An 18009-nucleotide genomic window follows, 5' to 3' on the forward strand; every position below is an offset into this window, starting at 1 on the left:
TACTAAACTCCTTTAAATGACAAAGTGGGTAGACTGGCCTGAGTGTGGCAAAAGAACATCATCACTGAGTTTAATCCTTTGTCATCCCACATATTGATGTTTCTTTCCTTAGTGGGCTACAAGCAAGAATCACATCATTTTTTTTCTGTGTGGGGGGTTGCGGTGGGTGGATCAAGAGGAAGATAAAGTGAGAGAAAGCAAAATAGAAGAAACAACAGTTCATGAGTCATATTTTTCCAAGTCTCCATGTTCCAAACCAGCTTTGCTAGCTAACACAATCAGCCACCAACTCCGTAACCGCTGAGTCCACACCCCCGAAAACACAAACACACTCTGGCTATGGCAACAAGGCAAAAGGGTTGTGGGAACCAGAGAGCAGACACATGGTGGATGTAAGCTGAATAAAAAACCCTGACTTGGCTGATGCCAAGAGATGGTGTAGTGGTAAAGAGCCCAGCCTCTGGAGCCATGCTAACCCTGCTGGTCTGGAATTGGATCTCACCAGAAACTTAGTCTGATGCACGAAGTCTCTAATGAACTTTCTGAGATCTTTGTTTTATTCTCACACAGATTGTGTTTTCATGCATATTATTTTCCTGATAAAATGTCATTTCCTGGTTAACGTCTTACTCAAGTCAAAGCATTGGTGTCCTGAGGCCTGACTCACAAAGCAAGTTCAGCTGAGTCCTTTTGTGTTTTGGCTTCATTGAGCCTGACATTGGCAATCCATTATAACTGGTCTCACAGAAGAGCTTATGAGCTGTCTCTGTGAGATAGCTTTTCCAATCCAGCTCTGAGCAAGTTCAAATTAAATATGCAGCCAATGGCACACACCATCAACAGATCAAGAGCTGCATGTTTAATTTAAGAGAGGGTGAGACTACAGATCCTCGTGGGAAAATAAGGTCATTAGAGGGGCAAAAATAATATAATGGAGTGGGGGGGGAGGGAAAGAATACAGTACACAACTATAATAAATATAATCAATAGAGACCAAACTAAATGAAATAAATTAAACATTATAAAGCGGACACTTTCAACATATTCAGTAGCCTGGAGTGGGTATGGGAAAAAAATAATTGCTACTAGCTTTGCTCTTATGTTTCATGATGAGGTGTATTTTTACAGTTTCTGCTGTGTGATGCAGAGAGGATTACTGGGAAAAACTGCACTGTAAATGAACATAAACATAATGGCTACAGTAAAAGAGCAATTAATGAAGGTCTTTGTGACTTTAACACTGTGCACAATCATGAGTGGGAGCTACTTCTCAGTGTGCAACAATGGAATTATGACACAAGAGGTTAACATACATGACACTGTCAGAATCTGCTGCATAAGTTTTGGCCTTTCGTTAAGCATCACATATGCAATGCTGGACAAATCCATGTGTGATCACGCCATAGTCTGATTTAATCATATTTTCTACAGCAACTGTTTTTTTAAATTTCCTTTCATTTACATTGTAATACGACCTGTGGTTAAAGGTCTGCCTGGTTTCTTAACTCAATAAGAATATAATTAGGTTGCACTGAACAGCTATAGTGAAGCTACAACAGTTATGGGTGCAGGCTCTGTTTTGGCAAGACATTATTGTATTGCTACATAAACAAAGGAAACATTTTAAACACTATCTAAAAAGACACACCAGTGAACAACAAAAGAGCATATGGTGCATCCCATCTAAGTAAGAAATTAATTATGCTTTTATTGTGTGTTTGGGGTCAGACAGTATGGCTGATAAAAACTGGATATGATGCCACATGTACGGACATGCCCAAAACAGTGACTGAGTATCCTATGTACTAACAGGATATTGTTCTGCATGTAAATGCATGAACACATGTGATAAAAGGTTCTGCAACACTCCCCCCCCCCCCCCCCCCCCCCCCCGACTGATTTATAAAATCCAAGGCAATAGAAGGAGCAGAATATGAGAGGAAAGAGGAGGGGGGAAAAATGACAGGAAAAGAGGAGGGTGAGGAGGGAGGATGGAAAAAAAAGCGCAATTAAAAACCACAGACTGTGCCCCAAGGGGAAATCCCAAGATTCCTCAGACTCCAGCGAAGATTTTAGGGATCAGTGTCAACACCACACATCTGAATCTGCTACATACCCAGGACTGGCAACACCTCACACATATTCTGGCATATTGGTGTTTTTTTTTCTTTGTATTCATTAAAGCTAGAAATGTGAGTCTTAATTAGTAACAATAAAGCCAAGAGAGACAGGCAATTGATTTGACCTTTATTTATACAAGGTTGGCTGAGTGTACGTGCCTTTTTACCACACCGCCCTCTTTACAGTTACACTGACAAATAAACCAACTGATACAAATAAACAGACACAAACCAAACAAAATAAATTAGACCAAGCATCACACGCAGGTATGAGGCCATTATCATGTATGACTTTGAAGTTATAAAGGTGTATAAAGTGGCTTTGCAGTTCGTTTCATGAGACTACTGCAACAACAACACAGCAGTTAGTCCTTCCAAAGCATTAAAAGACACACACACACAATGGCAATTTTCCAAGAAGACATTTGTAGATAAGTAATCACCAAGGGTTATTGTGTGTCTCGGTAAAGGAAGACCAACCGACCTAATCATGAAAAATGCAGTGGTGGGTAGTGTAATTATCTCCAGTAATGAATCCAAGAGCTTAATGGTAAAACAGAGTCTATGGACCCTAAGGTGGAGGCCGAAGCATGTCTATAGATTACATCCCCATAATAAGGCACTGAAAACAACAATACTTTCCCCACAGCTAAGGGAAACGGTTTCTGTGCAGAAATTGGGCTTTTGTTGCTACTTTCAAGTTTTAGATATTTTAATGAACATTTCTCATTGTGACAGATACCAGGGTTTTGATATTTTGTGACCTTTGCAATATAAAACCAGTCACAGTAGAGATATGAAAATTACTGCAATAAACCTGTATATCTCTAGATACTGAGGAGAGATGTTTTTTGTATTTGCATTAAGTACCTTGATGGATAATTGAGGAGGAGCTGTAATTTCTCTGTAGCTATCTGAGCAGAATCAACAACACCATATAACAGTGTATCATCTGCATAAAGATGTATTTGACGAACAAACATGGAAGAAATTTTAATCACATTACTGGTGAACTTTACAGGGCTTAAATGTATAGTATTCGGAATTAAGTGTCCCTACCTTCACACATTGATGTTACTGTCATAAATAGCTCTGAAACAATTGCCAGGCATCCCTTCTAGATCCTAAAGAGGACAATCTCTGTAGAAGTAAAGAATAATCAACTGTATCCAATGCTTTTGATGAATCTATAATATACAGGACAGCATTCCCATTGTCTCAATTGTTTGGCACTATAATAACATCCGAGGTGGGGCTAGGATTGACTCTAAAAGCAGACTGATATATGTGCTCCAGGAGGAATGCCTTCAGCTGTTATTGATCAGCAATTCCAGGATATGTGACAGGTAGGACAACAATATTTATTAGGGCCACTGCAATCTCCACTGCAAATGCAGAGGGACTACATGAGGTAATTTCCATAACTATCACTATGGAGGATGTCAGATCAATTGTTAATGGGCTATGCTTTGTAATAATTGGTGCAATAGAAGGTTAAGGAATGGATTCATGTTGTTTCTCCCATCAGCTGTCTAACATCTCCAGTACAGCCCCACAGTGAAAAGCTAAAAAGGGAGCAGAGATCCAGAGTTGGATGCATGCAACTATTCGCAGGATGAGACATTCTCAAAACAGTCTGCCAGCAGCAACTGAACATCTGTTGAAAGCTGAACCAAAATTATTCTCACTAAATGCTTAACAGCCATCGGATTTACTGAGGCTGAAGGTAACGAGGTGGTGTCTTTATTTATCTTAACCTGATTGCCTTTCAATATTGGTAAGTTCAATTAAAATTAAAGTGTTGAAGCAGATGGAACACATAAGTACAGCAGACACAGTGAAAGTCAGTGCTTTTATTGGTCTCACAGACATCAGATCTTTTGCCTCTTTCATCAATTCAGTGTCTTTTTGTACAAAGAAATGACAAATGGTGGCATTGATAAACATGAGTTATCGGTGTAAAGGTCACTGAAGCTACAGAAAATAATTTCTCTTCTGTTACCTGTAATTACCATTTGGCAAACGTATAAATCTTCATAGTCTCAGTAATAAATCACACATTGTGGCTTGTGCTTTATATTCAAGTGGAGAAGAAGATATCAAACAGCAGCTGCACATCTAAAGCAGGTTCTCACGCCCAGTATCTGCTGTCCAGCTGAACGTATTGGAAACTGTCAGTGTTTTGAATGAGCTGTTGGCCAGATTACAGACTGTCTGGATTCTCTGTCTGTTTGATGAGATGATAATATTGGAGAGAGTGTGCTGCAGACGACACAGAGAGTGACACTTAATAAGATCTGGAGGAACGACAGACATAAATCACCAGCACCATAATGACAAAGCTGTGCCGCTGTTGCCCTCGGTTACCGCGGGGTTGTTAACAGTGACGTTTAAAGTGACTGTGGCATGCACGGACACATGCACACTCGCACAAACACAGTGAAAATGAAATTACCTGAGATAGGGATCTGATCCGAGGGAGGTGTGTAATTATAGGAGTCATAACCTCAATTGTAAATCTAGCTGCATTCCTGTGGAGTCATTTACATGGCTGTATCACATACACACACATGCACACACATACACACACTGTACTGACACCTGAGGCTTATACCTGTACCTCTTGTACAAGACATGGAAGTGATATGCTGTGGTTTGGATAGGTTTGGAGAAACTGCACTTAGTCTCACTTTCTTTATCTATCATATTCCTCCTCACAGCCTCCGGACAATTCTTCCCCTGCCTATTAACATTATTACCCTGATTCTGTAAAGCATCAGTGTCTGATGGAAACCCAATTTTAATGGATTAAGAAAAAACACACAATATACATCAACACATCGGGTGTGGCAGGTTTTCAGAGGTGGGATTAGACTTAATGTCTTGTTACTTAGGCTGGTGATAAGATGCTTCCCTCTTGTGGACGAAATCAGCTATTACAGCTGGCCACATGGTAAAAAGTACAATTCAGTGAGGTTAAAAAGCTTCAAAAAACATATTTCTAATATTTAACTGTGACTAATTCGGTTTCAAGGTGTCGAACTGCTATCTTGTTCAGAGGCCAGTCCATCAAGAGTTCAGAGACATAATCAACTCTATTGAATATCACACACTCATGATTTCATTTGCACCATTTGACACCATTTATTGAAGGTCAAATGGTCTCAATTTCCTTTTATGTTATGTATATTGACTTTGTAACAGTCATTCTGAGAGCTATTCTGTCAATTATATATTAGAAAATCATACACAATATGATGATGGTGATGTTTGGATGATGTGCTTACTGTGCAAGTGTGGACTGTATTTGCTGTGTGTTGTATATAGCCTAATGGAGGTCACTAATGTCACTTATGGCATCATGTGTGCAAATATGGGATTATTTCTATACAGGATTTCTTTTTTTTTAAACATTTCTGGTAATTGTATAAAAGCATTGTATCTGCCACATGATATAATTTTAATGGTTATTCTAATCATGGACGATATATGAGAAAATGGGCCCCTGAGCACAGAATCACAGAATGCCCCACCACCTCTTCTACACAGGAGTAAGACACACATAATTCATAATTGTTTTTTTTTTTTTTTTTGTATTTCTTTGTGGCCATCTTGAGCCTCTTTGTAGTTCCTTTGCATCTCTGTAGCTGTTTTGTGTCTATTTGTGGTTGCCCCTTTTCGTCGTTGGAGTCTCTTTGTGTCTCTTTGCAGCTGTTTTTGTAGTTGTCTTCATTTATTTGTGGTCATTCTGAGTCTCTTCCGGGTCAGTATGTGTCTCTCGGAGTGATATTTTGCAGCTGAAGGCCTAAGGGGCCCTTGACACTTTGGGCCCCTGGGCACGCGTCTGTCAGTAATCTATCCATGATTCTAAAAACAAGTTTTACCTGAATGTGTATATCATACTGACCCACTGTAATATTATTCTGTGCTCTGCTCTGTGTGTACTTGAGTGCCCCATCTGTGTAGGTGGATATGGTGCATTGGTCAGGATTGGAAGTCAGTCTGCTGCCAATTGTGTCCTGCCAGTGTCTGTATATGGCCTAGGGCCCTCAGTTTGGGTTGGCAGCTGATAGCAGTGTTTACTTGTGGGTCTCCAAATTGTTGGAGTCATTCAAGGTGGTTATATTCTGAGACTTTGACTTAAAGTTGTTGAATATTGTACATATTGTAAATAGATTGCAGTTCTTTAGTGCGCCTTTCTCCTGCTTATTTTCAGTTTAATTTTTATTTTAGTTCTTTCACCTCCAAATGTTTTTCTTGTTTTGGCAGTAGTGCACTCTGATGATAATAATTTCTGCAAGATGCTGCTCAAGATGCCTTTAGCAATGTCTGTTTCAATGACTGGGTTCTATTTTGGCGAGGCTCAAATTTGGGATCGGGGAGGAATTGACGCCTACTTATATGCTGCACCCGTCTTCCCCTAAACAGGGTCCTAAGCATCTTCATCATCATTGTATCCGTATAAGAGAGAAGAGAGCTAATAATACGCCCTCGTCTCCTTTATCATACACTCTTAGACTTTCTCATCATTCTGTGCGTGTTGCCGCCTATCTCTCTTTTTTTCTCACATGCACACATTCTCACCAACACGGACATTTGTAAGTGAAGTGGGTCAGAGGGCGGAGGAGATGAATGGAGGTCTGAATAAAAGGATGGAGAGATGAATGGATGGCGGAATTAATGAATGAACGGGTGGATGGATAGATGGAAGAGAGAAGAAGATGTAAAGAGGTCAGAGAGGCACAGACTGGCTGTACTCCAACACGGGCTGAGTGTCCTGTTCCTCTAAATAAAACCCTGAAACTAAATTCACAGATAATGAAAGTCTGAGGATTTCCGAATATTTCATTTCCGGTCTTGTTTATGTTCAGAAACCTCCCCTTACTGATGTACAGACAAAAATTACAAGGAGTGAGGAGACTTCTGGTTTTTCAGCAGATTGGGCCGGGCTAAAATGGCTGAGTGTAGATAGGAAATTAAAATTGTAATGACAGTATAGATAGATATGACAGATATGAATATATCCCTCCAATATGTAGTTTAGGCCCTTTTGGTTACTTCTCAATAACTTTGATCGTTATGTCTCCAAAAATCATCAATTGCCTCCTGCGAAATGCCATGTACTGTGACACCTGCAATAGCGCCTGTCACTGAATGTTGATAGTTTGTCCGAGTGAGTGGAGGGGGGCGTGGCTTAACCATAGGTCAACTGAATCCACAATCAAACCTTGCACCTGGGTCGCAGCTAAATACGATTAAATGGTACTTTAAGGCTCCAAATTTATCCAGTTTTTAAAAATATATTAATTATTTGACTTGAGGCAAAGTTCACTACAAGAGTCATCATAGCTGGGGGACATTTAGGAAAACTGCTCACTGTTCTCTGTGTGGTAATCATGGTAATCATAATTCAGTGATACTTTCTAATGCCTGTTGAAACGTATGATACTGTTTACTGTTATTTTCTTAAAGACGGTGCAATCATCAGAATTTCTTAAACTCAAATTGTACACATTAGCGTACATTACCAAATGTATTACTGTAATGTTTTTTTATACACTATTAAATATTTGATTCCTTAATTGGCCCTCTTAGAATATATCTAAAGGCTCTACTTCTCTTAAAATATCATCAGAGGCATAAAAGTAGCAGAGCCATTAAATATGAGGTTCACTGGCCTTCACTGAAATACTGATGGTGACAAAACAAAGTGTGTGTGTGTGTGTGTGTGTGTGTGTGTGTGTGTGTGTGTGTGTTGTGTGTGTGTGTGTGTGTGTGTGTTTGTGTAGGATGTCCTTGCAAGACTACATGGTCTGTCATATGGTTGATAGACCATTAATGGAAAACCTTCTCCATCACGGCAACTGGGCAACTGATGTCATATGTGTATGTGTGGGTGTGAGATAGGGTTGTGTGCAGTGAGATGTCTGCTAAACACAACTATATCATATTCTGTGTACTGCCAGGTGTATTATTATGTGTGTCAGTAGGTACAGTAGGTGTGTATGAACATGTGTGTCGGAGCGCATTTCTGTGCATGCCTGCGAATGTGTGTGTGTGTCGGTGTGAATGTGTGTGTGTGTCGGTGCGTGCGCGTGTGTGCCCATTTGTCTTGTTACCAGTTTAAGCTGCCAATGTAATCACCATGAGAAAGAGTCTGGAAACGAACTCTCTAACCTTCACAACCCTGTCACCCCCCCACCCTGGCAACTATTGGGACACACACACACACACACACACACACACACACACACACACACACACACACACACACGCTGCACCTTTGTCCTCTTTTTTGAATTTAAAAATAATGGGTGACTGCCTGAGTACAGAACTCATTTCTGGTGTTTAATGCTCAAAGCTTCAGATAAATGTATAAAAAGTATGAACCCACTTTCACTTTGATAATAGATTGATAATAATAGGTTTACACCAGCACAGTGCAGTGCAGTTGAGTTGCCTCAAAATCCAAGGTGGCAGTAAACATCTGTCTCACACACCCACTGGGTTGTTACTTAGCACAGAGTACTGTACATCAATATCACTGCAATATCCTGCAGCTTCTGGAGAGGTGGCAGCACAGAGAGCAATGCTGGACACTGAAGAAGCCCTCAAGTCATTGAGGAACAAATTACCTATGCACCAACTTGGATTTTACATGGTCTGCTGAGTGCTGCACATGCAGGCCTGGAATTCCAGCCTGAGCCTGATCCAGGTCTGAAGCTGGCCCGAAAACTAAAGCCAATATTCCTGTCTTTTTCTGCATGTACCTGATGTGCTTTCACTGTTGCTTTAGCTTTGTTTTCCAGCATATTGGATCTAAAACGATACAACTAAATTAAATAATGCATGTAATGCAACACACCTCTCTACGACGTCTTGGCCGCTCCAGCACGTATGCTGCTCGACCTCCATCTCACTTTCACAGAGCATCTCTGGGAGCTCTGAGAAAAACCACTGGTACCGCTGGATCGAGCCCTCAAACTCCCTGAAAGAGAGAGACAGAGCAAGTTGTGCACCTCTGAATGCTTGGGTTGTTGTTGGTAAGAGTAGGACCAGTGTACCATATACTTTTATTTGTTCCAATTAAGACCTGTCATGTCCAATTCCCTGTGAAATCCCCTTCTGATAGACTCTGGTAAGTTTCTGAAGGGAAACAAGCTCACAGCACTTTTGGTAATGACTGCATAATGAAAATCTGATATGAAGGTTTTTCATTTAATGAGTTGTCTGATCTGAGGTTTTATTTTCTCAAAGTCCCAGCTTTAGGGCTGTATCTTTTAGGTGGAATGACACATAGTATAATGAAGTATTGTACTCAAATGTAACTAAAGATACAGAGAATTAAAAGTTCACTGACAACAGCTGCATTGCACTTTAGTGGCTGAATGTTTGTGCTGAGTCATTTTAACAAGTGTTTTGAATCAATGTAAAATACATATCTTAAGTCTGGGGGTAAAATGTAGCTATTAACTAAAAAGGGTTTTTTCTGGTGCTGGCTCCTCTATAAGAGCTTCTCTTTGGGATTATGGACAAATATCGTTTTGATAAGCACAGCTCAATTGATGCAGATAAATTTACCTGGACAGTTTCTTCAGGCTGCGACTCTTGTCTCCCCTGGAGCCTTTAAGAAGGAATGACCTAGCGGGACATACAACACACACAGCCACACATTAAAATGACTTTCTTCTGCTATGACTGAAGGTCAAATGTAAAAAGACCCTCTACTCTGTCTCTTCTCACATTTAATTCACCTGCTGTGGCTAAATTCCAGCTTCCCCCCCCCCAGAGAGTCTGACCTCTGACAAGAACTCATACATTTCATCAAATGTATGTAACTCACCTCCGGGATTGCGGCTGGAGATGCTGATGAGCAGCCGGACCCACCGAGGGAGGCAATGTCACGTTTGACCTCTCTGAGGTTACTGATGTAGCAGGGCTCACAGAGGCTGTGATATGCGAGGTAGTGGGATTTGCACTTGTCACCATGGGAGCAGCTGCCTGGGGTCCACACACCTTCTCTACCTGAAGCAAGAGACAGTTTGTAGGGCAGTGTTTTGGCTGCTTTTTGGAGGAGCGCTAAGTGATATGTTTTTGGTTCGGTTTATTTGTCAGCAGGATTACAGAAAAACTACTGGCCCAATTTTCACAAAACTTGGTGAAAGAAGAAAGGGCCAAGGAAGAGCACATCCAGTTTGGTGCAGATTTGAATCATGGGGCAGATACATGAATTATTTTCACTTTTATTAGCATTGCAAGGAGAGGAGATTTGGCCTTCGCAGGATAAATGCCATACATCTTAAAACCAGTAGGTGGTAGTAGAGTTCAGTAGTGACAAAACATAGCCAACTGTAGAAATACAATGACTCTTTATCACAGTTCACATTCACTGGTACCAGTAAGCCTATGGGGTAGCCTTCACATGTAGCTGGTCAGACTTCACACAGGGAGCGCTCATTTTACATACTTCTAATAGCTTTGGAAATATCCCTCACAGTGGATAAGGAAAAATTTCCCCAAAAAACCTTTAACAGGGGAAAAAAATGGTAGAAACCTCAGGAAGACCAACTGAGGAGGGATCCCTTTAATTCTTAGTTGAAGAATTTGGTGTTAGAGCTTTACAACTGGCTCAGGTTGCTGGGAGCTGTTTCCTGTGCAGTCTGCCTTCCATAGCTGGTAGTTTAATGGTTATTATGACGTAAATGTGCTTAAAACACACTAGACCAGCAACAAATTTGTAATTTTTATTCATAATTCTTATTTTAATTTATATTTTTGGTCCCTTTTTACCTCCGCCACAGAGGTTATTATTCATTTTTATTTACTACATCATAAATTCTGTTTTTTCATGTTAGCTGAGCCCCCACAGTCTCCCAAAGTAACCCCCGAAAACTGCAGACCCAGAGCTGGCAATTATCAGTCTCGTAATACTAAATCTCACAGTGCTAAATTAATCAGTTAAACTCAAAATCTAACGCGGTAAAGCACAAGCACGACGCATTGCAAAGGCTGGTAAACAGCGGTCTTAGTCCATTAAATAAATTACTGCTGTGTTAAAATCATGTTTAAATCATCTATTAACTTTAAATCCTGCACATACGCACTGCCAGACTGTTGGGGGGGTTAGCCTTCAGTGATGAGTCTAATGAATAAGAAGCTTAATCAAATATTCAATTAAGTGGTATTTTCGTATTAGCCACAATTAGCAGTGTGATTATGCTTGTGTATGTTTGTTTACCTCTCAGGAATCTACTCTACTAAGTCCACAATGTTCTCTCAAAGTTGGATGGCTACTCTATTTCCTCCTCCAACAGTGTGTGCATGCATGCATGTGTTTGTGTGTCGTCTGTTTGTCCAGAGATTAGCCACAGAAACTTTCTCATCACTCAGAACCAAGCTGCATTCTGGGTATCGGTTGTCCCGCCAACCACAGTCTTTGTCTGGCACTGGATCTGTATTCACACTCACATACACACTCGCGCACACACACACACACACACACACACACACACACACACACACACACAGACTGAGGGGAACCCCAGATTCTCTGAAGAATGAGGCTGTTTTTAGCCCATCTAGGTACAAGGCTTTTGTGAGAAGATCCAACTGCCAGGCTGAAAGAAAACCCACGGCCTTCCTCACTCTGTGTCCAAAATTCAAATGACTTTATTATTGGGACATATGAGTACGGATCGTTAAGCAATCTGTTAATGATCCCTTTTTTGTGACTGCAGTTTACGGGGGACATTTTAGGGACACAATAACTTTAGTATCCAAACTTTTCTTGGTTGACTGATATCAATACCCAGAACCTCAGGCAACAATTTAGAGTATAGAGAGGATAAAGCAAACACTCCTTCCCCTCCTTCCCAGCATTCCCTCTGCTTACTGTGGCTGTGATGCGTGGCCCGTGCAGCTGAGCATGCAGTATAGCATCATTCACATGATTTCGGACTGCTAACAGAGCTAACTCCATGCTGTTGTGGTTGCTGCTGGTTGCTAAGGTCGCAGCTAACCGTTGGAGCAACACCACCAAACTCCCCCAGGGGGCGCCAAGCTCTGATACACCCACCTAAAATAGAGAGAGGGAAAAGAGGAGGAATGGGGAGAGTGAATTCAGATAATGGAGGAATAGGAGGAGAAAGAGGGTGCAGATGTGACAAATGTGGAAAGGAGACGGGAAGAAAGAGAACAAGAACATATTTTCATGTTACATTTTAAATTTCTTTAAGGTTGGTAAATTGGCTTAGGTGTGCTGTATATATATTATACTTAAAACTGTGGCAAATTTATTTTTGACAGTTAGCTGTAATTAAAGAAACAATTGGATGGATGGAAATGAGCCAGTGACTGAGACGACTGGCAGTCTCTATCTCACTACAGGATAGACAGGACCACATTTTCCATAAACCCAGTTGCCTTCTGTCACAGTGAGGGTATTCCTACTTGTCCCTTTGCCTCTCCTTGACTTTGCTGTGTGTGTTTTTCTTTCCTTTCCTTTACTGAAGAGGATAAACATGATGGGAGTTGTTTTTCCACCACGCTTTCTTTGCTTCTAAGAAACTCTCAAGCGGGATGAACAGTGCCATCTTCCAAGCCTCTCTATTGTGGGCGCTGTTAAAGCTGTCCAGCAAATTTCGAAGCAGCCCCGTAAGATGCACGGAGAACACTGCCAGTTCTCTTGGCAATGTTCTTGTTATTTGTCAGTCTAAAACTTAATGTGGGAATGATTTATTGATGATAAAATGCTGTGAATGAATGATTCAGAAATGTGAGATGTGGGAACATTACTACTTTTCTTTTTTACTTGCCTCTCCAGAAGTAAAATGAGACAAAAGCTCTGAGGTCCCCCATGCATCTAAATCAGTATTAGTTACAATACACACACACAAACTCCAAAGAAAAATTCTAAATGTGGAATGAGATTACAAAGAATTCAAAGGCATACTATGCAGTATTTTCCTAAGAAATGTATAAACTCAATCATCATCACTTATGTCTAGAACTAGAAGTGTGTGGCGATGTATTAATCTGTATCTATCGAAATATAGCGAGGTGCAGAGCCAAGAAAGACAAAGGTTGGTCAAAAACAAGATTGAATCTAGGTTGGATTTCACTTTTGCTAGAGAGTGCTAAAGGAGAGGATGAAAAGCGACACAGAGATCTAGCTTAGTTAGCGTGCTAAAGAATCGGCTTTTCCATTACAACAAATGTAATGTTCCTACAATAATAAAGTAGCCTGCAGTGTATGTAGCAGTGTAGGGAGGAGGGGCCAAGTTGAATGTTGTGTTTACAAACATTAAAATTCCTGCACAGTTCACCTTAAAGAAATAAAACATTTCTGATATTTACTTCGACAGGATATTTACAGAATAGTTCACCCACAAAGTGACCATTTGTAAATCAATTAGTCATGCCGTGTTACCTTGAATTCATGAAGAAAACTTTGTTTTTCTCTTGAGACTTGGATCATACCGCAGAGGTTGTTGAGAGAGATTGTAAACTGATGCTATTTTTTGATGCTATTAAATGTGGTCCCTGATCAATCAATCAATCGATAAATCAGTATGTTTGCCATTGTCCATGGAAGTATGAGAGAAATAAAAACGTTTTCTTCACAAATTCAGGTAACATGGCATGACTAATCTGACCTTGTTTAAACTCTTGCTGCTGCATTTTAGACTAGTTGAAGACAAGATAAACAAGACTGAGTGACCAAATGTGACCAAAAAATAACAGGTTGCAATAATCGTGGTGGGAGAATATGAAGGCGTGGATGACTTAAGACAGATGACTTTGATGACACAGAATTGATCTGAGTTTGAAGATGAAACTTAATTTTACTACTTAATTTATTTGTTTGTCAAACTTCAATTCAGAACCAAGATTAGTCAAGTGCTGCAGTCCAAACAAAATAACTTAAGTTTTACTCTCATTGAGCTGGAGAAAATTTGCAGCCATCCAGGATTTGATGTTGTGAAGACAGTTATTGAGGTCAGTTAGTTTGTTGTTTGGCTCTATGGGTAGATTGGTGTGTCATCCGCGTCAAAGTAAAAAGATATATTATGTTTTTAAATAATGTGGCCTATCAGAAGTAAAATATGGAGAAAAGGACTGGACCAAGTATTGAACCTTGGGGGACACCACAGAAGATGGTAGCTGAGGAAGAAAATGAGTTACTGACCGAGACAAAGAAGGATCTGTTGTATAAAGATGAAGAGAATCGGTTTAAAGCAGAACCAGAGACCCCCACCCATTCCTTTAATCTGTGAATGAGAATAGAGTGAGCTATTGATCTAGAGAGGCTGCAGTTAGATCTAGAAGCAAGAGAACGGAGCAGTGACATGAGTCAGCAGTTATTCTTACTAAGGCTGATTCAGTACTGTGAGGAGCTCTGAAACTAGACTGGGATTTTTTTTAAATGCAGTTTAGAGCCAGGTGGGACAACAGTTGGTTAAAAATTACTGTTTTGAGTATTTTAGAAAGAAAAATGCAGTTTGGAGATTTGTCTGTAGTTATTTAGGACTGAAGATTCTAGATTCAGTTTTCAAGTGGAGGTCTTTATAGAAGAGACAATATGATGGCGCTCTGGGAAAGTAATGGAGTGAAAGGAATTCAGAACTACAGTGTTGTCCGAGGAGATACATGGAGTATTTACAGATGGAATAATACCAGCTCTGATATTAAGAACTTTGTCTCTAAAAAGTTAAAGAATTCCTCACATTTTAAGACAGATGTTTCTAAGCAGGAGCAGGGAGTGGAGGAGGTGATGGAGTTTGAAACACTAAAAAGTACTCTGGAATTATGACAGTATTTGTGAATAATATCAGAGAAGTATCAAGCTCTGGCAGTTTTGACAGCCTGCTGGTATTTAACCAAGAGATCCTTCAAAGTTTGAAATTAGTTTATCCTGTGTCCACCTTTGCTCTGGCCTCCTGCCTTCTTATTTCTCTAGTATTGTTGTTCAGCCATGGTGAGGCTAATGGCTTATGTTTTTTTACTTTAGACTGGTACAACACAGTCAGTGGAGGCCAAAACAGCACTGTTAAATAAAGAGACAAGTTCCTCTCTGCTTACATAAGATGGTGCAGCCCTACTGCTGGTAATGACGGGAGCTTCCCTATAGGCCTCTGCAAACTTAGTAACAGTGGAGGAATTTACAGTGTGGGTGCAGAGAAGAGCAGGGCAAACAGGAGAATCATAGCAAATTAAAATCAGAGTTGATAGCCTTATCACATACAGTAGGTCAAACTCTTCTGTCACAGAGCTCGAGACAGATAAACCAGAGAAGAGGACTAAGTCTAGGGTGTGACCCTTATCATGGGTAGGGCCATTAACAGACTGTTGTAGACGAAAAGATTCCAGTAAATACACAAAATCACGGGTCACGAGAGGGACAGCAAATGTGGATATTGAAATCTCAGAGTGAGAATGTTGTTGTATTTCAGAACAATGTGGGAAAGGAGATCAGAAAATTAACTGATAAAATTATTATTTGGCCATGACTCAGTTCCTACGCAGTTTTGAGTTTTTGACAGAATATAATCTTGACAGATGAATGCTTTGTTTGACAGCAATCTCACATTCAGCAGACCAAATTTGGACGGAAAGGGAGGTGAGGATGGAATTACAGTGGGTGCAACAGCAATAAGATTGTCATAGTTTACTGAACGAGATGTTTGTGAGACAAAATGACAGTGTCTAGGTGTTAGACAGATTAGTATGTGACTTACAGGTGGAGCAGCTGAAAGTGAGTTTGACAGCACATGCCTCATTAGTTGTGGGGGATGAATTTGCCGCAGGTGTTGCAGAAGTTTCACTTGTACCAAGAACGCTACCTGTATATTTATGGTGGCACTGAACATTCATTTAATTGTGTGTATCAGTTTGACGGGTATTTTTCAGGTGAATCAATGTATAGAGAGCAGCTTTGTGGGTGAGATATTCCTTTTAGGGCGAATTCATTTCAAGGAAAAGTTCAACAATTCTGGAAACACGCTTATTTGCTTTCTCACAGCTTCTTACTCCCAGTGAAACAACACATTGTTGTTTTTACATTTCTGTTTGTGTGCTGATTAAATAAACAAGATATAAAGTAGTTATTAGTAAGAGCGGTGCTGGTGTGGGCATCTTTTTTAACTTTGGACAGTACCATTTTCTTCTTACGCATACATCCTAAAATGTCATTTAGAGGTAAATTTCTGATGATTCAATGAGAGAACACATACACACATTAATCTGCTAAACATCCTCTGATGACAAGTATCCAGTGAAATCCCATGCTGAATTTTATCAGTAACTGTGTGTACAGTATAACTATAGTGGAAACATGCACACATATTAAAACAAGCCCGAAGGACTTTGAAGCCAATTTGGCGCCGTGGCCAGTGGGATGACGACTCCAAGTCCGTCATTAGATGCCGATGAGCCTAGAAAGTTTTTTCACTATCAGAATTCACTATTCAGTTTGATTCATTCCACATTATCCCGTTTCAAATTAGCAGAAGGCTTGACTGGAAGTCAGGCGGTGGAAGTCTCTAGTGCGCCTGCTCCATGGGCCCCATGATGCATAAGATGTGGGAAATGTTAAACCCCCGAAATCAAACTTTTGTTGGCTTCACAGTGTCAGAGCAACTTTTATAGGAATGAACACGGCCCTTTGTACATCCATGATTAAACAGACACACACAAACATTAAATTCAAAGACATTCAAACACTTACCAAACATCCTCTCATAATGTTGACACACAGTCCTGTACAGGGCCGTATCAGTGTCATCCCTCTGCAGTGGGAGCAGTACTGCATCCTCACTAAACCTCGCCCACATTCTCTGGATAACGTCGCCTTCTCGGTTGCATTCACAACCTCTCCAGCCAATCTCAGCAGACGGCTCAGTGCTCGGCCCACCCCGAGCGCACGGGACAAGCTGCTGACCAGGAGGCGAGGGTGGGGTCCGAATGGGCTTACATCCTGCCGCGTCATTCGCAGGCAGTCGTTGTGATTGGTGGACGGGGAGGACTTGGGCAACATGTGGCCGATCCCAGGGTTGAGCAGGCGGCGGTAGACTAATGGGAAGAGATCATTATAGAACCGACGCACAGTATTGTCCAATGAAGAATTAATGTCTCCAGAAAGGTGTTGTCTGATGTCACTGAACAGCTGAAACACGAGGGGGCGACAGTCAGACGTCAAAGTGGAATAAGCGCTGTCGAACAGAGTGCTGGTCAGGTTAGATGTGAAGGACACAAGCGACTCAAAGGTCTCTGGAACGAGAAAGAAAGCAAACATGCATTTTATTGTAACCTCTGTACAACTGAATAACATCTTTGATAATTTATCATGAATATAACAAAAAAGAATATTACCAAGATTATAAAATATTAGCAAAATCAGCAATTTTTTTGTCAGGGTAGGCACTCCTTTTTGGATGATGTGTAGTTTATAAAGTTGATAAAGTAAAAATTTGGCCTTATGATGGCCCTAGATGAAATGTCAGGGTATCAGGCTCTTAAGCTGCTGTGGCTAAGGAGCTAGAGCGGATTGTCAAATAATTGGAAGATCAATGGTTCGATCCCCGGCTCCTCCAGTCCACATGTCAAAGCATCGAATCCTTGGGCAAGATACTGAACCCCTGAGCATGTGTGACTGTTTAATTGTTGAGCCAGTGGCATCTTGTATGGTAGCCTCAGTCATCAGTGTATGAATGTGAATGTGAATGGGTGATTGTAGCATGAAATATTAAGTGCTTTGAATGGGTGAAGGACTAAAAAGGTGCTGTATAAATGCAAGTCTATTATCCAGTGGGGTCTTTTAGGAATCGTAAACGTCTGTGTCAAGTTAAATTTCCAAATTTTTAGCTTGGACCAAAGTGCTGGATGGATCAAC

General features: G+C 40.6%; 1 protein-coding gene across 1 annotated transcript in view; it reads right to left on the reverse strand.

The window, feature by feature from the left end:
- LOC117253443 (glypican-5-like) overlaps nucleotides 1-18009 on the reverse strand; it is a 64826-nt gene that overhangs the window by 38919 nt on the left and 7898 nt on the right. Inside the window, exons 3-7 of the mRNA XM_033620881.2 lie at nucleotides 16846-17387; nucleotides 12013-12195; nucleotides 9964-10145; nucleotides 9702-9761; nucleotides 8986-9108 (exon numbers count right to left, since the gene is read on the reverse strand). Of these exons, the coding sequence (XP_033476772.1) occupies nucleotides 8986-9108; nucleotides 9702-9761; nucleotides 9964-10145; nucleotides 12013-12195; nucleotides 16846-17387 (1090 nt within the window). The remainder of the gene's footprint in view (nucleotides 1-8985; nucleotides 9109-9701; nucleotides 9762-9963; nucleotides 10146-12012; nucleotides 12196-16845; nucleotides 17388-18009) is intronic.

Source organism: Epinephelus lanceolatus, chromosome 6 (genome assembly GCF_041903045.1).
Source record: "Epinephelus lanceolatus isolate andai-2023 chromosome 6, ASM4190304v1, whole genome shotgun sequence".
NCBI lineage: Eukaryota > Metazoa > Chordata > Actinopteri > Perciformes > Serranidae > Epinephelus > Epinephelus lanceolatus.